This window comes from Macaca nemestrina, chromosome 2 (assembly GCF_043159975.1).
Source record: "Macaca nemestrina isolate mMacNem1 chromosome 2, mMacNem.hap1, whole genome shotgun sequence".
Lineage (NCBI taxonomy): Eukaryota > Metazoa > Chordata > Mammalia > Primates > Cercopithecidae > Macaca > Macaca nemestrina.
In genome coordinates this window covers 158,032,351-158,056,399 of record NC_092126.1, presented here as the reverse complement: position 1 = coordinate 158,056,399, position 24,049 = coordinate 158,032,351, and the positions used below count along the sequence as shown (strand labels likewise).

The 24,049-nt window shown below is 43.6% G+C and overlaps 1 protein-coding gene and 1 long non-coding RNA gene across 3 annotated transcripts in view; one reads left to right on the top strand and one right to left on the bottom strand.

Annotated features, from left to right (window-relative positions):
• LOC105470244 (uncharacterized) overlaps positions 1 to 22,166 on the bottom strand; it is a 138,902-nt gene extending 116,736 nt beyond the window's left edge. Inside the window, exon 1 of the long non-coding RNA XR_011620297.1 lies at positions 22,041 to 22,166. This is a non-coding gene — a long non-coding RNA (uncharacterized lncRNA). The remainder of the gene's footprint in view (positions 1 to 22,040) is intronic.
• On the top strand, positions 3,495 to 17,555 carry LOC105470245 (rhophilin associated tail protein 1B). Of its 2 annotated transcripts, none has more exons than XM_071092325.1 (6): positions 3,495 to 3,690; positions 6,406 to 6,533; positions 10,000 to 10,117; positions 11,447 to 11,608; positions 16,377 to 16,552; positions 17,345 to 17,555. In XM_071092325.1, the coding sequence occupies exons 2-6, from the start codon at positions 6,418 to 6,420 to the stop codon at positions 17,409 to 17,411; spliced, it is 639 nt and encodes a 212-aa protein (XP_070948426.1). In that variant the 5' UTR covers positions 3,495 to 3,690; positions 6,406 to 6,417; the 3' UTR covers positions 17,412 to 17,555. The 2 variants fall into 2 exon arrangements, with proteins under 2 accessions (XP_070948426.1, XP_070948425.1); XM_071092324.1 differs by lacking the exon at positions 3,495 to 3,690 and adding an exon at positions 4,542 to 4,586.
• Positions 22,167 to 24,049: the final 1,883 nt, after the last annotated feature.

Below are 24,049 nucleotides of genomic sequence, written 5' to 3'. Positions count from 1 at the left end.
CATGGCTGGAGGGAAGTGAGGAAGGAGAAAAGAGAAAATGATGGGTTCAGAGAGTTTAAGGGCCTGTGGGTTACTTTGACTTTTACTTGCATAAGGTGGGAGCCACTGAGGGTTCTAAACAGAGGAATGACATGATCAGTCTTAGGTTTTCAGTAATTTGATCAGGCAGCTGTGATGAGAACAGACCACTGGAAGGGAAGGGCGGAAACAGGGAGATGGGTTAGGAAGCCATTGTAGTGGTCTGGGTAAGAGATGAGGTTTGCTTGGACCAAGGTGATGGAAGTGGAGAGAAGTGCTCCAATTCTGAATGACTTGCAGATACAGCCAATAACACTTGCTCTGATTGGATTTAAGGTGTGAGAGAAAAAGCAGCCAAGGATAATGCCAAGGTTTTTAACCTGAGCAACTGGAATTTACAGTTACTATTTTCTGCTATGAGGAAGCCTGGAGGAACTGGTTTGGAGAGGAATCTTGGAGTGCAGTTGGGGTGTATTAAGTCTGAGAAGCCTATTAGACATCCAGTGGTGCAGAGTAAACACTTGGATATTCTAATGTGGTGTTTAGGGAAGGATTAGGGCTGAAGACATAAATGTAATATCTAAAACATGAAACTGGATGAGATCAAAGGGAGAGTGCATGTAGACAGAGAAGTCCAAGTGTAAATCCTGGGGCACTCCAAGATTAAAGTGTCAGGGAGAGGAATAAGAACAAGCAAAAGAGACTGAGAAAGAACAGCCAATGAGGAAGGAGAAAAACCAAGAATGTGATGTCCTGGAATCCAAGGAAAAAAAGTGTTTCAGGCATGTGAAAGTGATCAGCAGGGTCAAATGCTGCTGATAGGTTGAGCCGAGGCTGACAGATGATGTTGGATTTAACAGCATGTCATTGGCGACCTTGACGCAAGTCATTTCAGTGGAGTGATGGGTTGAAAGCCTGGTTCAAGTAGATTCAAAAGAAATTTAGAAGAGAAAAATTAGAGGTGGCAGGTATGGGCAACTCGTTTAAAGAACTTGGCAATAAAGGGAAGCAGAGAAATGGGTGAAAGCTGAAGAGGAAAATGATGGGAGAAATTAGAGCATGTTTGTATGTTGATGGGAATTATCTAGTAGAAAACGGAAATGATGAGAAAGGATGTAGTCAATATTCATTTGTACAAGAAAATAGCAGAAAACAACATAGCCTACTTGATAAAAGAATTTATGTAATAAAGGATTTTATTGTAATATTTAAGACAGATTTTTATACTGAAACATAATAAACACCCATGAACCCACCATCCACCCCAAGAGCTAGACCACTACCAGTAACATCTATGTGCTCCTCCCTCTCTAATCTTACCTCTGTTTTAGCAGAAAGCAACTTTCCTGAATTGTGTTATCATTTCCCTGTAAAATTATATTCTCTTGACTGTATCGTGTTATATTTATTGACTGATAGATCAAGGATAATCTAACCTATGCCTCTCAACCTGGCCTCCTACAGACAGACATCAAACCACCTCAGTCAGACAGTGCCATGAAATTCCTCCCTTGATTTAACCTGCTACACTAAAATTCTATTTTATTTCATCTTCCATCTCCAGCTGCTAGTGCTTTGTCTGAAAAACCACTTCTTCTGCACAAAGATCATTATTATTCATTCCTGTCAGCATTATTTACTCAGCATGAAAGCAGGAAGAGATTGGCACACCTTCATCTCATGTGCATATACAGAACAGACCCCAGTGGCCAGAGCATTCTTGTTATCCTGGATGACGCACCTGCAGCCCTCAAGCCTCCAGCCTCCCCCTTCCATCCTAAGGCATATCCTGTTGGTCAGATGCCTATACTAACACCTGGCAGCCCCTCCACAGAGGCCTCAGAAAGGCAGGTGACAGCCAGTGACTGGGTTTCTTTCATCCCCAGATCTTGCCCTGTGGGCAGTGGCCATTCTCAGATCATCCAGGTTTCTCCAGGTGTGCAAGGACCTGCAGGATTTTGACAAATGCCAGCAGAGTGGCCTCTTTACAAATGGATGACAACAGGCTGCAAAAAGCTTTCTGCATGCATAAGCCAAAAATCTAGTTCTCCTACTTGTTCACTGATGCTTAAAATTGATTTAAGGAGAGACAAAGGCTTTCATCTCACAACCAGAGAAAGCTTTGAAGGCCCTGGGTGAACTAATCTATTTAGACTAATACACACTGTAGTATAAATGGACTGAAGGATTAGATGATGCAATGGGCAGTTTTAAAATGGGTGTGAAGTGACAAGGGGTATAGCAGAGAAAGATGGGGCTTTTCTTGCCTCCTTGGGTGCTTAAAAAGAACAGTCTTGAGGCCAGGTGTGGTGGCTCACACCTGTAATCCCAATGCTTTAGGAGACCAAGGCGGGGTGGATCACTTGAGCCCAGGGGTTCAAGACCAGCCTGGGCAACATGGCAAAACCCCGTTTATAAAAATATAAAAATTAGCCTAGTGTGGTGGCATGCACCTGTAGTCTCAGCTACTTGGGAGGCTGAGGTGGGAGGATTGCTTAGATCTAGGAGATTAAGGCTGCAGTGAGTCACGATCACCCCATTGCACTCTAGCCTGGGCAACAGAGAGAGACCCTGTCTCAAAACAAAGCAAAGCAAAACAAAACAAAACAAAAAAACAGTCTTGAAATCAGAAGACCTGGAGTCAAGCTGGGCGCTGGGCCCTACTGCCAGCTGTTTGATCACAAGCAAAATTACTCGAAGCCTTGAGCCTGTTTTTTATTTCCAAAGCGAAGGTAATACCTACCTTCAGAGTTTACCGTGGGACTTTGATGTCATCATGTTTGTAAAAGTGCCCTGGCACAGTGACCACATTCTACCCAGTAAAGATTGTCTATCTTTCCCTGTTGTCCCCAGGCAACTCAGGCTCTGCTCCTATCCGCTCCATCCCTCTTTCTTAGCATTATAAGGTCAAGAGTGAGGTATCTGGGACCATGCAACCCAGGTTCAAATCCTGACTCTATCACTTGCTAACATCTTAGACAAGTTTAACCTCTCTGGGCTCAGTTCCCTCATCTGTAAAAATGGGGATAACAATAGTACTTGCCTCATGGGGTGACAGTAAGGATGAAATGAGTTCATATGTGTAATGCACTTAGAACAATTCCTGGCACCAAAAAACGCATTGTAAGAAGTGTTGTTACTATGATTCCCTAGGACTTCTCACCTGTCCACTTTCCACAAGCCGAAAGATCAAGCTCCACTTCCGCTCTCTCACCTACAAAAGCGCACGGTCAATGGCTACACATTCTGTCCCATCCCCAACGCCCCCAGCCCGGGTTTCCTAACGCCCCCAGCCCTGTCCTTAACCCTCCAGGCCGTCTGGTCCTTCCACCAACAGCAAAGCCAAAAGCAGCTTTCAGCTTCCCCGAGCCCCGCCCTAGCGGGACCCTGGGAACCCGCCGCTGCAGGCGGGGCGGGGCGGCTCTGTGACGTCGCGCCCGGCCCTACCCCGGGTGACCTGGCAGCGGAGCCCGCGCAGGGTTTGCCAGGTGAAGGCGGAGCGCTAACGTCTAACGCTAACGGCGGTCGTGCCCCGCCGCTGCTGTCACCCCTGGCCGCTGCTGCCCTCCCCGCCGAGGTTCCACTGCTCTTCTTAAGAAGGGTGTGAGGCACTGGGTCTCTCCCCACACCTCTCGCCTGAGGCCAGACAGCCGGTTTGGGAGCGAGCCTGAGGTAGCCACCCCGAGGGGAAGTGGAGGGAGGGCAGGGCTCTGAGCGCCGCGAGGGCTGCACTGGTCTGAGCGAGGAGCCCTGCAGGACGCCCCCTGGCTTCTGAGCCTCTCCTTGTTCACAGAGCAAGGGAAAGGCAAGATCTTCAAGAGAATGTGACTGTTGGGGATTATGGCTTTCTGGCCAATTTGTGTGCGTATTTTGTAGCCAGAATACTATTATACAGTTTCTTACCCTGAGGACAGTGATAGGGAGACTCAAAAGTCTGGAATCAGCCGGGCGCGGTGGCTCAAGCCTGTAATCCCAGCACTTTGGGAGGCCGAGACGGGCGGATCATGAGGTCAGGAGATCGAGACCATCCTGGCTAACACGGTGAAACCCCGTCTCTACTAAAAATACAAGAAAATTAGCCGGGCGAGGTGGCGGGCGCCTGTAGTCCCAGCTACTCGGGAGGCTGAGGCAGGAGAATGGCGTGAACCCGGGGGGGCGGAGCTTGCAGTGAGCCGAGATCGCGCCACTGCACTCCAGCCTGGGGCACAGAGCAAGACTCCGTCTCAAAAAAAAAAAAAAAAAAAAAAAAGTCTGGAATCAGAGCCCTCCACGGAGGAGCCACACCTCTGCTTTTTCATCAGCAACAGGGATATAAAAATAACTTTGGGAGAATTGTCAGGTGGACCAATGGGCATACCTAGCGCTTCACAGACTGCTATCACGCATTCTTTTATACCTAGCACCTCACAGACTGCTATCATGCGTTCATTTTTACTAGTATCTATTGAACACTAAGTTCCTGGCACTGGGTAGGCACTGGGATGGTGTGGTGAGCAAAAACTGACCAGTCCTGCCGTGGAGTTTAGTGGGAGAGGCACATGTTACTCAAAGAATCACAGCAACGATGGGTAAGTGATGCTCTGAAAGGGTATGTACAATGGAACTGACAGGGTGGTCAGGGAAGGTTGAGCAGATTTCCAAAGGAAGAATTAACCTGTTAAGAGGAGAAGAATGCATTCCAAACAAGAGTAACCACATCCCAAACCCACCACCTCCAATTCCAAACCCAAACAGGGATGTGCAGTTGCCTGTGCTTGGTTCCAAGCTACTCACAGAAACCCTCTGAGATTCTGACCTGGAGCCTTTCATTCATGTAACTGGAGACTTTCATTTATGAAACAGAAGCCCTGTTTAGCCCATACCAATAAAACCAAGTGAGAGATTCCTGAAACAAGACTATAGTCTAGTTAAGACCAACATTCTTCAGCACTTGGCAGGTATATGTTGGTATACCATTTCACATTGGGAGGCATGTTTTGTTTGCTTTTTCGTGTTTTTAAAAAATTCCTTTTTTCCTCTCTACAGATTTAGTGGTTATATTACTGTTAAAACTTTTCTAATACTTTTCTAAGTCTAAAATTAATCATTATTTTATCATCCTTTTCCTCCAAATAAAAGAATATAAATAAAGTAAAAGGTCATGAAGTCCCACCAACCTAAGACCACTTTAGTTTCTTGTCTTGGAATTTCCCAGCCGTGCTGGTGCTGGTATACATTGAAAACTTAGAACTAGTCCGCGGCTACAAACTCCTGGGGGACTGTCTCTCTCCTGACTAGAAGCAGCAATGCAGACAGGTCTCTTTGCTGCTTACCCCCGCCTGTAGGCAGATATTTTCAGCCACACCTTTTCCGGCTGAGGGTGGAGTCCCTGGGTGGGTCTCAAGTTTAGGTCAGAAGGGGAGTCCGTTAGTCCAGACATTTGCCTTTTGTGAGCCCAATCCTTGGTCTCTACCCACCCTCCCTGGCCATTTATCTCAAAGCTTCAAGTTCCTGCCATCTACATTTGCCCAGATGAGCCCTAGTATCTTCATTTGCCCAGCACTGCGGGTTCCACTTTGCTTACCTCATTGGCCACTGGAAGATTTCTCTCACTTCACTGCAAGCCCAGCAAGGCAATGTGAAAGGCTTGTACTGAGATTTGTCTGGCCTCTAGGTGATTTGAAGAGGGACAGCTTTTTAGCATATCTAGTCTGTCCCTTTCTCTACTAAAAGCAGACAAAAATCTTTTGATCTGTTTATTTGTGGATGGAATTGTATACACTTTATGGATTTTCATGTTTTGTTTCAATTTGTCCTGGAACTTTTTGAGAGAAAATGTACTAGTTTTCCGCCTGACAATTAGAGTGGAAAAGAACATGCAGCTATAGAGACTCTCATCAAATGGCTGTTTAATGACTGTTTTTATGTGGAAATAACCTAATGTTAATTCATAGAGGGTTCAAAGTAAATTTTGCTACAATTCTTACCCAGCTAATAAGAGCTGGACGACATGCAAAGATGTTCATGATGTACTTTTGAGTAAATAAACTGTTTTGTATAATCTCATTTTAAAATTTTACAAACATATATATTTATACTGACAAATTCTGGAAGGAGACATCCAATATTTTGGGGTGATATCATTAGGGAATTTTTTGCTGACCTCCACTTCTTAAATGAACAAGGCTGTGTAATTTTTATGTAAAGGACATAAGTATTTACAACAAAAAGTAGGGGTTAGCAGACGGCTTTCTAACCTTGGCGTTGTGTAACCATAGAATGCATTTGTCTTGCAGAGTCCCCAAAATTGAGAGTGTCAAACAGAGGCTGGGTGACCTCCTGTCCAGGATTGCTCTCATCTTTTGAGTCCAAGTTTTCATCTTATGTATTTTTTTCTCCTGAGAATAGGTCAACCAATCAATGGCTCAGACAGATAAGCCAACATGCATCCCGCCGGAGCTGCCGAAGATGCTGAAGGAGTTTGCCAAAGCCGCCATTCGGGCGCAGCCTCAGGACCTCATCCAGTGGGGGGCCGAGTATGTGCTCCTTTATCGCCTTCACCTCTTGGAGGACGGGCGGGGAGACAGGGTCCTGGAAAACCGCGGAGGTTGCCATGGCTGCAGCCAGGGAGTCGGGACTAACTGGCAGCGTCTTTGTTTTAGCTCTTGCATTGCTTTGATGCTTTAAAATCCACACGTAAATATTACATCTAGTCGGGCGAGGATGGGATGCCTCCCCTAAGCGAGCCAGATTGAGCAGTAGGACGCCAGGTCAATAGCCCGTGTCCTGGGGCAAGCAGCAAGAGTTAAGTGACCGCCTCACACCAGCGTATGCACACCCGCCTCCTCCCTACACTCCTCCCCAGTCCCGGTGGAAAGAAGGGCTGGGAATCTCCGAAGCTTAATCTGCCTTTCTTCGTTCTCCTGACTCACCTCTAGATGGCAGCAGTGCAGCCGGGGGAGGGACGCGACAGCCCTGGGTGGATGGGGTGGGACCAGTCCAGCTAGTTCACCCCTTTAAGGAGACACTTCATCCCCTGTGTTAAAACTCTTACTTGGACCCAACCAAAGACGCTTTGTATCTTGTCTTTGAGGAAATTGTTATTTTCTTTAGTGTTTCTCTGAACTGATTTGTTTTGCCAACCTAAAGATGTCCGCACAGTACCCATTGTATTCTGGAGAAAGGCCAAGCAGAGTGATGGGGTCCCCAGGCATGGCTGAAAACAGTGTGCCTCAAACACGCGGGCCTTCTTTCAGGAGAGACCTCCAGAGGCTGCTCAGTAGATGGCGCTCACACAACAATCGCTGCGGGCCGGGATTGAAGCAGCTTTGCACAGAAAGCCTCTCAGCTATGAAATTGCTCCTTAGACAAACTTGCCTGCTTGAAACTGGGAAACCAGGACTTGAGACAGGAGCTGGAGGATAACTAGACCTCTCGGACCATTTTCAGGCTATTTTTACTGTTTTATGATTCCCTGCTTAGGAGGGTCTCAGTAGGAAGGGGAGAGTGAGAGAGGCCGTTGAGAGACAGCCAGTGAGTTGGGGAAGGGAAGATGTCCTCAGCCTGAGGTTGTGAGCGGGTGTACTGTGCAGATGGTGGGGAGAGTGTGGACACCTTTGAGAAGACACAAAATGTCATCTAAGAGGGGTCTTTCGGAGTCTCTGGGCCAGTGCTGTGCTCCCGGGCTGGATTAGGATGCAGCTTTTACAACTGGAAGGAAAATAGACCAGGGGTGCTCATAAAAAGAAACATAAATGGCGGTTGCTTCGCCTAGTAATGAGCCCTGTTTAGTTTTCCATTCTAAATTTTATATATTGCCTCTAAGATTGAACTTTAGCATCAGACGACTAATTTATTTTGGCATAGTCAGATAGACAGACTTTATCTTATACATTCGTTTCAAACCCATTTTATTGTCCTTGTGCTGCTGTTTTATAATAAGCAAGATGACATTGCTTAGTATTGTCCCTGACATTTATGGAAGAAGGCAGTCACTATTGTAGCCTGCTCGCTCTCATATTGTATCATGTGCTATAATTTTTTAGACATCCATGAAAACTTAGTTTGTAGTTTAACCACAATGAAAAAGGAGGGCATGACCTAAGAGCCCCCTCCTTTCTATCCAGACGTGAAAAGCACCGCTCAGATGGTTGTATGTGACTTACTTAAAACCTGTACCATTTTAGAGAATAAAACTCTACGAAGTATTTCCAAGACAAAATACGTATTTAATCCATTGCAAGTAAGAATTTCACTACATATATGTTGTCAACGAAGAAACCTCTTACCAGGCATCGGCAGGACATATACTTATTTGTCCTCTGGTAGGCATGTGTTACAACACAAATTTGCAATCTATGTGTATAACCATGGACCTGATCACTTGCAAATGAAGCTCAATAACCCAAAGAACGAAATCCATGATTACAGCTTTATTTCCATGTTGTCTAACCAATCCCACAAGAAGTCCAGAGAGGTTGGTGCTGAGTGTTACTCTACCTGGGCAGCACTTCTGTAGAATGAGGTGCTGTGTGTCTTTGTCCCTCCCATTTATACCACTCAAGTCTGGTTATAAAGCCTGAGGCCACACCCCGCTCCTGCTGTCACATTGCACCCACACCCCACCCACCCCAACACTGATCTGTGTGCAGAGATTTCTCATGCACGTTGTTAAATGTGGCCTTAACGTTTTTCTTCTGCCCTTCCTGCTGATGACCTCCAAGGGGTGACTGGCAGTTACTGCTTTAGTCATGTAGCTTTAGCTCTGCCTGGCTATGTGGCTCAGAGACAGGCAATGGTTAGCCCATCATTGTATGGCTTGACCCTAAAATAGACTTTTACTAAATTCCCTCTATATTTATTTACATACTACCTGGATCTGGAGGAAGTAATGGAGGGAAAAAAGCAGGAAGGGACAGAAATTTGTGGCTCATGGATCGTCAATAACCAGGCTTTGATGGAGACAGATGCTGCCATACAGCATTGGTGACCCACATGTCAGCGGCTCATGTCCATTCCCTGCTGCAGGCAGCCTCTTTTCATCTTATGCCAATCCTGAAACGGAACCCAGTACTTGTTCTACAATGCCCCAAAACAAAGTCCACTCCACAAAATATTGAGGAGCAGGCAGATTTTACTGAAAATTTTGAGGGAAGATGGAGAAACAGTTTTATTTCACAGTCACCATATAGCTTCAGATTGTCTCAAACCTTCTTTGGCTTGTCTTCTCTCCTGAGCCTTGCACAGTGCCCTGACAACCCTTTCTCCTTTCCCTCTTGAAGCTCCAAGCCTCACTACCTCTGGCCAGAAACCCTTCCTGATTCACCCCTAGGACACTTCCATCTCTTCCCCTTCCCTCCTTTTTTGTTTCTTCAGAGATGGGGGTCTCACTCTGTCACCCAGTCTGGAGTGTGGTGGCACAATTATAGTTCACTGCAGCCTCAAACTCCTGGGCTCAAGTGCTCTTCCAGCCTTAGCCTCTGGAGTTGCTGGATTACAGGCCCTAGCCACCATTCCTGTGCTGTCTTCCCCTTTTTTACATACATCACTTTTTAGTTCTCTTCCAAATTCTCTTCCCAAGATTATATATACATATGTAATACATATATGCGCATAATACATATGTATACAAGATTATATATACATTGTAATATATATCTGCATGTATAAAACATTCAGAGATGGGGAAAAAAAAAAAAAACAAAACCTGAACCCGATATGCTCCAGGGAATTGCATACCCAAACTTTTCTTGGTTCTTCCTCATCCTTAGAGAAGAACAAAGTTTTGTATTCTCTAAGCAATCTCTGTGCCCTAAGTGGAGAGTAACACATTCAGGCTTTTCCCATGTGTAAGTGAACTAAACACAATGACACATAGAAGCCACTTCACAAAGCTTCCTTTCTCTACCTCCTTCCCTCCGAAAAAGGGGGAAGGATTGCTAGAACAGCCAGAGGCCACTGGATATAGGATGCTCCTCCTACTCTCTGACTTTTTTCTTATAGTTATTTTGAGGCCCTGTCCCGTGGAGAGACGCCTCCGGTGAGAGAGCAGTCTGAGCGAGTTGCTTTGTGTAACTGGGCAGAGCTAACACCTGAGGTGTTAAAGATCCTGCATTCTCAGGTAAGGGCCCTGCTGCAGCATTGAGGGGAATGTAGCACAGTGTTGAGGCTGGGTGGGTACAGATGAAAGCCCTCTGTTCTCTTGCCAGTCAGTTGACCACTTAGCATCACCCTAAAATACACTAAACCGTGGACTGAAAGTAAATCTTCCCTTGGGGAAATGGGAATAATTTTGAAATAGGCTGTAGGCTGAGTCATTGGTGGGGTCATCCCAGGTTTCCTTGAAGCTGGCAGAATGTACAGGGGCTCAATGCAATGCTAATCTCGTCTCTCCAGAAAAGTGCAGGTCCTCAGTCACTCGACAGTGTCTCCCTTACTGATCAAGACCATAATATGATGCCAATCACAGTTTGGAGAAGGGCATATTTCAGCTCCCCAGCTATCCCAGGTCCAGACACAGCTTTTAGCTTTTAGGGAGAGGCTGTGAGCCTCTTCACAGCCACATCATCCTGGGAGCTGCCTGGTGAATGAATGCATGAGGAGGGTCCGGTTTGAGAAAGTTTGTGGTTTGGCCAATTCCCAAGAAATACGGTTGAGCACCACCATACCCTGCTTTATGATCCAGGACAGAGAGGTTAGGGGTGATTTAGGACTGGTGCGGCTAACTACCTTGGTGCCAGAGGCTTAGCATTTCACTGGAATCAGAGGGTCAGGAAAGGTGGTGGAGCACTTCATCAGGGGCATCTGTGCTCTTGTTGCATTGGTGGCCAACGACCGGTCACCTTCCCTCCTTTTATCCACCAAGTACCTTGTGCAGTGAACATGACAGAGCTCTAACGTACCTGGGATCAAGCAACATTAGGCGTCCAGACCAAATCCCCGTGGGTCAGCCACATACCCCACATCATTCCGGGGAAAGCATGAGGGATGCGCTTGAGGTCTAGAGCAAAGAACTCAGTGCAATCTGGAAGGAAGAGACCTATGTCTTGTTTTAATTTTACCATTAATTAGTGGTCTGAGGTAAGCCCTCTACCCCTTGGTTTTGTTTTCAGGCTGTTCTATCTGTCATATAAGGAATAAAAAAATTTAGCAATACAACAGCAGATAAAAGCTATTGTCACCAGAAATTAAAATGTAATATGAATGTATATCTTTTGCATAATTCTGACACCTAAAGTTTAACAATTAATAAATTATATTTCGGCATGCTCTTCACTAGGATTTGCGAAGATAATTGCCACACAGAGCCATCTTGTACCTTCCTAACACCCCCTCCCGCCCCTTGCCATGTGCTGGGAGATGTGGACCTGGCCTGGGGGCGGGGTGTTTCTCAGGGCCTTGTCTCAACTTCTCCCACATCTCCGTGTTGTGTCTGTCCCCTGCCCTGCAGGTTGCTGGGAGACTGATCGTCCATGCAGAGGAGCTGGCCCAGATGTGGAAAGTGGTGAATCTTCCAGCAGATCTGTTTAATAGTGTGATGAATGTGGGTCGCTTCACGGAGGAGATCGAGTGGCTGAAGTTTTTAGCCCTTGCTTGCAGCGCTCTGGGAGTTGTAAGTTAGCTTGACTGTTTTGTTCCTGAGGGGGCAATCTCCCTCCGGGCCTGGAAGGGCAGTGGATCTATACACGTGGTCAACTCTCCAGGGCTGATGATAAACATGCCTCTTCTCGCCTTGGCCTTCTCCTCTCTAAAGCAAAGTCATTTCTGTGCTCGTCAGGCAGAGGCAGGGGCTGGGAGGGGCAGAGGGAGACACCATCGTCAGGCTCTGGGGAGAGTTGACTACAGTGTAGCTCTTGGATTATTTATGAATATTGCCCTCAGATTTATTTTCACTCCACTCCCTCCATTCACATTCCCAGAGACAGCCAAGAGCCGGCTGCAGAAAAAGACTTCCAGACACCTAGAATATATATCAATAGACACTTTTTAAAGGGGGTACAATCTTATAGAAAACTATGTAATAAACAGAATTGGATGCAAAACTCAGACACAGGAAAGCAAAAAAAAAAAAAGAGAGATAAGGCTATTTCTGAATTTAGTCATGACACCTCCATAGATGCAGGATGTTCATACAGATTTATGCCTTTTCCAAATTTGATGTGTTTGATATTGGAAAATCAATTTTACTGTTTTGAAGCCAAAGATGCTGAAATCAGTTTATATGTATAGATATCTAAAGCTTGGGTATCTTATATATGGACTTACATTGTTAAACATTGTTAAAATAACTTAAAATGAATCAAAAACATGGTTTTTTGAAAGAATCCCTGAGATACATACAAGTTTGAAAATTACAGCATTTATATGGGAAAAATGTATCTTTAAAATTTTATCTGCAGTTAATTATGATCTTGTTGGTCTACCCCACCCACAAAGGGTCAAATAATAAATAAATTCAATCCAATCCTGAAATTTTAGTCTGATGCAGTAACTGAAACAGCCTAATGGTAAATTTCCCAGTATCTCAGGTTTTTCCTCACCACGCTGTCTTCTCCAAGATGGCAGTTGAATTTAGATGGAAAGAGGTGACTCTAGGACCACAGAGCAGTCGTTTCCCACAGCCCTCAGTCTTCTCTGGCATCTCTGGTCTCCATGGCAATGCCTGTCTGTCTGGTTGCTAGCTGCTTGCAGCTTATGTTTTTGGTCATGTCTCTCCCAGACTGGTGAAAGGCTGACGATGCCTCCCCCACCGGCTCATTTCAGTTCTCAATGGTGTTGAGGGCCTCTTTGAGTCTTTGCCAGGGTGTCCTATCTGCTCCCTGGCTCTGGTGGTCTACTTCACAGCCCCTCACCAGTGTGTGATGTGTCTGAGGCCTTCCCGTATCCCCATACCTCAGAGTAACAAAGAGTGACTTTGGAAAGTCAAATTCCAACCCTCCCTCTACTTAGCCCACTGTGTAGATGCTAAGTTTCCTCTGATGTACCTGCCTCCCAAACTGGAGAGGGGAAACCACGAGGTAAGTTGGATCTTTCTACTTCCCTTCTAAAACAAGGAGGTGGGATTCAGTGTTCCATGAGGTTCATCTACCTCTGACATCCTGTGATTCTATCCCCACTTCTCTGCTTCCTCTGAGACACCCTCAGGCCTACCTCTGAATAACAGTGAGCTCCTCCAATTCTAAGAGGCCTTGACATATCTGATTTTGTTCTGCATCATCCCCATGTCAAAGAACCCCTAGAGGTAAAGTCAGCCTGGAGGTTAAGTCTGTAAATAAGGGGTACCCTATGAAACCAGTAATCAATACCCTTATATTCATTTCTATCATGCTGGACTGTTTCTGGGATCTTAAATGTGGGGCTGGTCAGTGATACGGTGTGAATGTTTGTGTCCTCCCAAAATTCGTAAATTGAAACCTCAACTTCCAAGATGATGGCCTTAAAAGTAGGGCCTCTGGGAGTTGATTGGGTCACGAGGGTGGAGCCCTCATGAATGGGATTAGTGCCGTTATAAAAGTTGCCCCTCCACCAACTGAGGACACATAGAAGACATCATTCATGAGGAACACGCCCTCACCAGAGAGCAAATCTGCTGACCCTTTGGTCTTGGACTTCCCAGACTCCAAAACTGTCAGCAATAAATTTATGTTGTTTATAAATTATCCAGTCTAAGGTATTTTGTTATAGCTGAGACTAAGTCAGGGGTCACCATCTGGTGGAGACCTTGCATCCTAGTTAATTCATATATCCTTAGAGGCAAGCCCAGAATTTCTCTTTCCTTTGCCAATTCAGCAGTAAGACAGGATCTCTATGCCATTCAGAAAAGCCAGTTTGTTCCTTATAGAAGAGTCTAGTAACAGGAATTTTTACTCCAGTAGGTAATAGGTACATTTACTCCATCTTGAGCTCTCTGCATCTAATACACATTATTCAGAATGCGATGGCATGCAGACCTGCATTCCTTCTCCCTTCAGCACTCCTTCTTCTGGACTGGCCTATGCCACCTCCTGTTCCACTGAACTGATTATTAAAAAAGAGATCACATATGTAGAAAATAATCATGTTCACTGGAAAGAATGACTTTTTTAAAAGCAAATAATTCACATTTCAAGGCTTTCACCTCTGACTTTGAAAATGAAGCTTGCAAGATGTTTAAAGACTACCTCTGTGAAATGGATCCCCAAAAAAATATTGTGCAAGAGAATGAAGATATGTTTACTTTAGATTTATGTCAGTTTACCAAATAGCTCCAGTCCAAAGAGTTATTTATCCACTCATCCACTTATTAAATCTTTAAAAATATTTTAAAATCTTACGAGGCAATAGAATTTGAAGGTTTGTTGTTTGAATAATCAATAAAAGATGATGCGTAAGGCTGAAAGCCCCTATGTTAGTTTGTTAGGGCTGCCATGACTTGGTGGCTTGAACAACAGAAATTTGTTGTCTCTAAGTTCTGGAGGACAGAGGTTCTGGGAACAAGCTGTCAGCAGGATTGCTTTGTTCTGAGGTGTTTCTCCTTCTCTTAAAAATGGCCAGCTTCTCGAACTGTGTCCCTCTGTGCCTGCATGTCTGGTGGCTCTCGCTTTATGTCCTAACTCCTGTTCTTATAGAGACACCCTACTGACTTCATTTTAACTTATCTTTTTGAAGGCTGTATGTTTAAATACAATTGCATTCTCCAGTTCTGGGGTTAAGGCTTCGACATATGAATTTTAGGGGGAACAATTCAGCCCATACCAGCACCCCATGGGAGAGGGCAACAGAACAAAGCATTAGGGGTGCAGAGGGTTGTTTTTGGTTGCTTGTTTGTTTTTTTACAGAAACAGGTGAGCTGTGTGTGGAAATTATAAAGTTCAGAGTGTGCTCGCAAATCTACCCCAAACCATTCTCTCACTCACATGCATGACTTACCATCCTCCCAGACAGCCTCATGTATACTAGTTAGCCCATGCCTGCCCTCCCACCCACTCTGAATTAAGTGGAAGTGCCTAGAAGATGCAGTGTTTCACAGCGATTTCCATGAGAGGACCCCCAGAGGCAGGGGAGAGGAAAGGAAGGTGGCCTGCCTCAAACTCAATTTTTTTTGACATCGTGTGGTTTATTGAAAATTTTGTTTCATAAAATAACAATGCTTATTAAATGTAAAGAAACAAATTTTAAATATTAACTCAATTAAAATTAATAATTATTGTAAATTATGTTTAAATTACTTGCCATCAAGTCAAACTATCACTCAAGGAAGAGTTTATTCATATCCTCAGTACCTCAGTACCTCCTGACATAGATTACACTCCTGGATAACACACACCCTAGTACCTCCTGACATAGATTACACTCCTGGGTAACACACACCACAGTTAGAGAAGCCCCATCTAGGCAATCATTCTATTCTGGGAGAGGATGAGAGGAGAACAGCAAACATCAACTGCTAAGGCAGGACAAGTCTCCTCTACTAATCATGTGGGAAGATACAGCAGCTGCTTTTTCACTCACCCTAAGCCACCACTCAGGACTGATCATTCACTGATCCCTGGAAGGCTGTGTCAGGATGATCTGTACATCATCAGTTTCAGTAAACCACCAAGATCTGTATGCTGACCTTCATTTCACAACTCTTTCGCTTGTATCATTTATTCAAAGGGTGGGTTTATTTAACGACATGAGATTAGTTCTGAGCATGCTCCTTTAATGTTCAAGTTTCACTGTAAGGAGGGTTTGCTTCTGTAGTAACCCTTCTATTAAAATTCCTGGCACTCATTGTCAACCAATATTTCCTCAGCAATATAAGGGTTAGTATTACATAATATTAAATAAAGCAGTAGGTGATTCTATTCAGATGGGCCCAGATGCTTTAGAGGAACGTTTAGCTTGATGTTCAAGACCATTTTTCCAGTGTCTTCTTGGGACTCTATTTTCCTGGGGAAATTACCCTTCTCTTACCTTCTCTACTGTGTCTTGCTGAAGTATATAGTATCTTGCTGGAGTATATAGGCTAGACCATTTATCTCAGCCCTTTAGAGATATGATTGGAGGCTAATAAGAAATAATTCTAATTATATAGAATGCAAATCAACTTCCCTCCTTTAGTGAGGTTATTCAGACTAAAGTAACGAATATCTTTAAAGTATTTAGGAATTTATAAATTTAATTCCTTGAGTAGTCTTCCAACAAAGAAAGAAAAAAATAAAGATACCCAATACTTAATATTTTTTAGAATGAATTAGTGACATTTGAATGTAAAAATTCCAAGCTTTCTAGAATCTTAAATTGTTCGCACTTCATTTTATAGAGGAATATTTTTGTTTTCTTTCTTCTATCTAAATGGATCTCAGGAATATTGCCTGGAAGAGTAACTTTCTCCTCATTTTATGTAACTTTTATAGACTATTACCAAAACTCTCAAGATAGTGTGTGAGGTCTTATCATGTGACCATAATGGTGGGTTGCCTCGGATCCCGTTCAGCACCTTCCAGTTTCTCTACACGTATATTGCCGAAGTGGATGGAGAGATCTCTGCATCACACGTCAGCAGGATGCTAAACTACATTGAACAGGAAGTGTAAGTTAACTTTTACCCATTGGAGGTGAAAGAATACCAGAAAAACAAATCTATGGGGCCAAGACAGAGGAAGATTATTGTATTATGCTGCTCTGGGAACAGAAAAGCGAGGACATGAAATATGGATCTGAAAGAAAAGGGGAAAGGGAAGGAGAAGAGGAAGGAAAAGAATGATATAGGACAACAAGTCTTTGAGTGCTACTGAGAGTAGTGGTAGCGGCGGCAGCAGCACCTGAGAACATGTTAGAAATGCAGAATCTCAGGCTACACCCTGGACCTATGGAATCATAAACTCTAGGGGTGGAGCCCAGGAATCTGTGTCTTTATAAGCCCCCCAGTAACTCTGACTCACGCTTAGCTATGACCAGTGGAACCGAAGTGGAGGAGGAGGAGGAGAGGAGGAGCAGGGAGTCAAGGGTTAAGAGGAAAAGAGGGCCGGGCATGGTGGCTCACACCTGTAATCCTAGAGTGGGTGAATGGCTTGAACTCAGGAGTTCAAGACCAGCCTGGGCAATATGGTGAAACCCCATCTTTACTAAAAATACAAAAAGTAGCTGGGCATGGTGGTGTGTGTCTGTATCAGTTAATTGGGAGGATGGCTTGAGGTTGCAGCGAGCTGAGATTGCATCACTTACTCCAGCGTGGACAACAGAGCCAGACCTTGTCTCAGAAAAACAAAGTTAAGAGAAAAAGGAGCAACAGCAGAATTAATGTGAAATGAGTTGTCTGTATATTTTCTTTCTTAAATTAACTGTCAGTGAACTAACTGCAGATATACCTTTTTCCAAACAGAATTGGGCCTGATGGTTTAATCACGGTGAATGACTTTACCCAAAACCCAAGGGTTTGGCTGGAGTAACAGCACAATTTTGGCAATTTTAAAGGAAGATACAGAGATGATTGTACTTCAGAATGACTGAAACCCATATACCACCCAAAATCAATTTTCTTGTACAACTGGTACACACTAATAAACAATTAAACAAACATATGAAATCAGAAATGTGCGGAATTAAGATGTGAAATTGTTGGAACAAAACACCTTCGTTACCAGGAGATTAGTATTCTTCCCACGTGGACACTGAGTAAAAGTGGCTGACAAAGCATGGATAGAAAATGTATCTCCAATCAAAGCCAGACTGTCAGACTTTAAAAAGTAGTACGTTAACCAGACACAGTGTTGTTGTTCTGTGATTGTTAGGCATAATTTAGATAAGTGCCTTTTATATGGTCAATTGAAGTTTTTACCAGTTTATCTCTCCATTTGTTGGTACTGTGCTAGTCATTCATTCATCCTCTCACTCATCAATATTTATTGAGGTTAGCTATGTGCCAGGAATAGGGTTGCCAGAAAAAACACAGGACACCCAGTTAAATTTGAATTTCAGACAAACAACAAATGTTCTGTTTTGGTTTTTGCTAAACCTGGCAACATTCCAGGAAGTATGCTGACTTCTGAGCAGATGCAAGTAACATCTAAATTCTGCCTTCAAGGAGCTCACAGTCTAACACTAAGATAAGACCTGAACATAAATCACTTTCACGCAAATGGCCTTGAGAAGAACTAACAGTATTCCAGAAAGTGTCAATGTCAACGGATTTTTCTGAAACCATACACAGATGTCATGGAACCTACTAGAGAAATCCAGAATGCCCAAGGCTCAGGATTATCCAGGATTAGCCCTTTGAGCTTGGTCTGGAGGTTTAGTCCCTCTAGTATCATGGATACACAACTTTGCTTATCTGTCCAGTCTTTCATAATTCAGCACATTGGACCAATGACTTTGCCAATTGGCTCACCTCTGAAGTGTGAAAGTCTCTGTTCAGGTTTGACCATGTTCCAGTTTATAGGAAATGACCAAAGTTGAAAACCATACCTAGACAGGCACTGAGGATATATATAAGGTATCATAGGTTTGGAGTCAGACAGATCTGGATTCAAATTCTTTCTCACCAGTGACATCGAACAACTTAATTTATCTAAGATTGTTTCTTAGAGATAATGACACTGACTTCATAAGGTCATATTGTAAGGAAAAATTTGAGAATTTATAAAGTACTGTACACAGTGGCTTACACATGGTAAGTGCTTAATAAATGTTGGCTATTATTAATACAGTATTTGTAATCATTAATACAGTATTTGTAATATTGTTAATACAGCATAGCCCAGGTAGAGGGCAAAGCACAAAGCTGTTTTCCATCCTTGGGGTGACTGCAGAAGCAGGTTGATTTGGCAGATGTGCTGTAGATACTGTGTCCCTAGTGAGCAGCTGTGGCATAGCAATATCAATAGCTTAGAGCAAGCATTGCCCCAGTGAACCAGGGCAGGAGAGGAGGAAGATGGCGCACACCAAGTTGTGGCTCAAAAGATGAGCAATTGGCAGTGCAACAATGGTATTGGGGATACTGCTCTGAACAAGATGAGGTCCCTGCTTTTATAGAGATTAAATTCTACTTAGGAAGACAGACATTACATAACTAAACACAAGTTTATAATTGTGAGAAACGATGCTACTACATAGTAGCACGGGGCACACAGCTAGTGTGCAGGGGCAGGACAGACAGGCTTTTGTGAGAAAGTAATTTGAGAGCAAGTTTGGAAGCCACAGGCAACTCAGAAAGGTGTATCTGCAGCCCACATGTCCTTGCCAAGCTCCAGACTCAACTATTCAGTAGCTAACTTGACATCTTTCTTGGATGACTCCGAAGTACTCTCTGATTTAACAAATCCAAAAATGATTTTCCTGGTTTGCATTTTTTTCATAATAAAATGTTGGAGAGAAATGAGTTCATAAGCTTCCTTCCTAAATGTGGATCTCTCCCACCACCTGCCAAGATACAAAACCCAGAAACCAGGGTCAACAAATACCTCCCCACTGCCTTACTTTCCAACTCTATCACCAAGTGCTCTCCATTTTACCTCCTATGCATCTCTGAAATATGTCCTCTTCACCTTCCCTCACCACCACCTGCCTTAGGTCCCCTCATCCCCTCCCAGCTACCAACATATTTCATCTGGACTTCCTATCAATCTGGTCCTCACAGGAAACAGAAGACAATCTAGAGTTTTGAAGATAATTAAAAGGTTTACAGAATGGACAAGGAAAACAACAAGGGGGTTGAGGCACCCAGGGACTAGCAAACCATTATCACCCCTAAGACTGAAGGGACAAAGGGAAGGACATGTTTTATTAGAGTGTGAGAGGATTGGAGCTCCAGGGGCTCCCCTGATGATGCAGAGGGCCAGTGCCATCAGCCAAATGGTGCTGAGATAGGAGGAATATCCTATTCTCTCCCTCTTCTATTGACTAAACAGAATCTGAAGCTGAAGGGCATGTCTGACTGATGTCAGTCCCTGGGGCACGGAGAAGGGCAGAGAGTGGATGCAGGAAGAGAGAATTTGCTTACACCCATGCTTGCCTTTCCCCCAAGCACTCTCTATGCTAGGAATTAGCAAACTTCTGTAAAGGCCCAGCTAATAAATATTTTAGGCTTGGCAGGCTAGACAGTCTCTATCACAAATACTCAACTTTGGCAGTTGTAGCACAGATAATGTGTAAACACATTAGTGTGACTGTGTTCCAATAAAACTTTATAACAGATGATTTTCAGGTAACTTTTCACATCACAAAATATTATTCTTTTGACTTAAAAATAACTACTTGAAAATGTAAAAACTGTTCTCAGGCTGTATCCAAGAATGGCAGACTGAATTTAGCCAGGGATTGTAGGTTTTGGATTCCTGCTCTACACTACAGCTATGGGTCTTTGTAAAACCCCAGTCAGTTCACTGTGCCCCCTGCCTGAACTTTATTCCTAATGCCTTAGGATAATAAGCCAAATCATGTAGCCTATGAGGACTGCATAGTCTGGCCCTACATACATTTCCATCCACACTTTAGCAGCAAGAGCCTCTCTGGGTTTCTCCTTCTCAACATCATGCTGTCTCCACATCTTTAGAATCCTCTGCTCTCCACTCTCTATCTAGTTCATTTGCAGATCTCAGTTCACTGCAACATTATTTATAATACCAAATAACAAAATGAAAAAGGGGGTGGGGGCATAACATTCCCAACACTAGGGAAATGAATCATGGAACACCAGGCAGCCATTTTATAACTGTAGATTAATGAGAAACAATGTTGATGAGATATTAAGAGAAAACACTCAAGTTACAGTAATACCTATTATTTCATATTGTTGTAATACATTTATACATACATACGTAGGTGGAAAAAATCTTGAAGGGAATGCACCAAGCTGTTCAGAGTGATAACTCATGGGCAACGGGGTTACGGTTGATCTTTCCTTTTTGCTTATTTATATTTTCTAAAATAAACATGTATTAAGAAAAATCAACATGAATTTTTAAAAATCAATTTACCTAAAAAAACCCCCTTAATTTCAGGTGAATATGTTAGAAAGTTATGAAGTTATGAGAGGGCTGGGGAAGGAAAGGAGAAGTTTTCACAGTTTGATCTAATTCAAAACTAAATCTGTGAAATACTCAAGTTTCCTAAAATCACTCAGGATTTAAGTGTGTGATATTTTGGTGGACATATTTTAGTTCCTGGGCTTTGACATTAATGGTAACAGACTTTTAAAGGGTAGCTCTTTTCTCCATTAAAAAGCAATGAGGTTGGGCGTGGTGGCTCATGCCTGTAATCCCAGCACTTTGGGAGGCCAAGGCTGGCGGATCACCTGAGGTCAGGAGTTCAAGACCAGCCTGGCCAACATGGTGAAACCCCATCTTTACTAAAAACACAAAAATTAGCTGCATGTGGTGGCGCACATCTGTAATCCCAGCTACTCAGGAGGCTGAGGCAGGAGAATCGCTGGAACCCGGGAGGCGAAGGTTGCAGTGAGCCGAGATGGCACCACTGCACTTCAGCCTGGGTGACAGTTGAAATGTAATAAACTGAATTATCTCTCTTCAACTTGATTTAAATTATTAACCCAAAACCCAATGCCTTAAAAACCAATATCTAAAATCCTCATTAAACTGAGTGCACATGCCAATATTAAGAATGCTGTGTCATTCTTCATCAAAAGTAATTACCTCAACACAAGAGGAGACAAGTACGCATGGAAGTAAACCCTAAATCCCAACTAACGAACATCTGAGATCAGTGGCCACAGGGAATAATTCTGAAATTGCCATCACACTTACGCAAAGATAACAACCCGGAGGTCTTATTTTTATAGATAAAGAACAAAATCATCCAAAAAGGCACACAAGATGCCAAACTAAAAATAAAGAGCGAAAACCCAAAAAGTTGCGCGCAATTCCTTCTGAAACCTATCCACCTCCTATCCCTGTCCCCTGCTCTGGTGCTCGAGGGTCCTTGTCCCCATTTCCCCCAACGCAGGCCGCGGAACCGCACCGCTTAACTCTTTTCTTCGCGGTTCCGACCGGTCTCCGCCCCGGCCCCGCCCCAGCCATGCCTCGGCCCCGCCCCGTTCGCCGTCTATTGGCTTCTCCCACCTGCTGCCAGTGGGTGACGAGCCGGGAAGTCGGGAGGGATCGAATGTGCACGCCCAAGGCGCTGGGCCTGGAGCAGGAGTAAGAGAGTGGAGGCGCCTCGGAGACTGAAGCGCGGCGTTCGGCGGGATCCTTTCCGGAAGCGGAAGCTCGGGGGACGCTCCAAGAAGGTCCGGGAGCCCACTGCGGTTAATTCTTTTTACCGTGAGGCTTCACTTCCTTCGGTCTTGGCTTCTCTGAGGCTGCCAGAGATGGTCAGATCCGGATCTCGACCGGGCCAGGTGAGGGCTGAGGACCTGAGGACCTGAGGAGTCCACTGTGGGGATGGAGAGGGACAGAGGGGTTTTCGGGCCAGGGACTTGTAAAACTCTGCTCGAAAAAAGAGAGCATGCGGCGACATTTAAGTGCTGGGACAGAGGTGCGGGGAACACCTGATCTTCCCGTCGTAACACAGCCGCTTGGTCTCTAGATGTGTTTCTGTTTAAATAGTCGTAGCCCTCTAGAGCTCCGGCTTTGGGATGAGACCCGGGTTCGAGTCCCATCGTTCGCCGTTGGGTCGAGTGACTTAAGCTCTCCTAGCTTCAGTTACTTGCAGATTGAGATTCCACTACGTTTTACTTCTCGGAACTTCCTATTCCTTAGCTGCAAAATAGGCAGAAATAAGCATAAAATTCTGTCCCAAAGAGTTGGGAAGGTTAAATGAGAGAACTCGGTAAAAACATCGATCACACAGTTGGCGTAGACATGCAACAAAATTTACTTCCCTTAAAAACACGTAGTTTGCCACCATCTTAATAATAACAGCAGCTAACATTTAGATAGCACTTATGTGGTAGATACTACTGTAAGTGCTTTTATGTATTACATAGAACAACTCATTTCATAGTCAGTTGTGGTACCTACTTCCTTATGAAGTAGGTACCATTATCCCTCTTTTATACGTGAGGAAATGGAGGGCTGGAGGGTTCAAATAACTTCCTAACGGTTACACAGCTGTGGAATCAAGATTCAGATTCACAAAGCTGATGCCAGGGTCCATTCTTATTTTAAACAGTTTACCTAGTAGATATATGACTTTGAACAAACCACTTTTCTGAAGTTTAGGTTCCCACCTTACAGAAATAATGACTACGCACAGGGTATGGATAAAGTGGAAATGAAAGACCTTAGCACACTCTAAGTCATTCTACAAAGGCAGTTTTATCTTGTACTTGTTGGTAGGAGATATGACTACTAAGAAATGCTTGTATGTTTCTCAAATAGCAAAATTAAAAGTTCAATGATAATAACTCAGTAGAAGTAAGTGTAAAATAAAGCAAACTGATTCTCCTGTATTGTAATTAGGACACTTCTTTTGGAGAGCAGCTTTGCAGTTTGTATTAAATTGCCAATAACCTTTCACCAAATAATTTTCCTTTTAATCCTAAATATGAAAAGGCTATTTTCAAGAGATAGAAAGGCTTATTCCAGGTTTTTTTACTTACGAAAAATATGAAGCAAACCAAGACCATATATTACTTCCACTGAAAGAAATATTATACAACCATTAAAAATTTTTGAGTATTAATATGAAAAAGATTTAAAAGTAGAAAACACAAGATTCAAAATTGCAAATATGTAGTTAGTATGACTAAGTAAAAAATGCATATGAAAAAAGATTGGAAGCCCCAATAACAAAGAACACATCTAGTACCTAGATCTTGGTTTCCAAGTACCACTGTCCACCAAGGAGTCATGGTGTCTTGGAGAACTGACCAACCCCAGGGCTGAGCAGGAGTATTATAAGAAGACCGTGGATACATCAAACTAAAAAGCTTCTGCACAGCACAGGAAATGATTGATGGAGTGAAAAGGCAATCTACAGAATGGGAGAAAATATTTCCAAGCCATGTGTCTGATAAATAATTAATATCCAAAATACATATAAGGAATTTCTATAATTCAAAAGCAGAACAACAGATGACCTGGTTAAAAAATGAAAAAAGGATTTGAATAGACATTTTTCCAAAGAA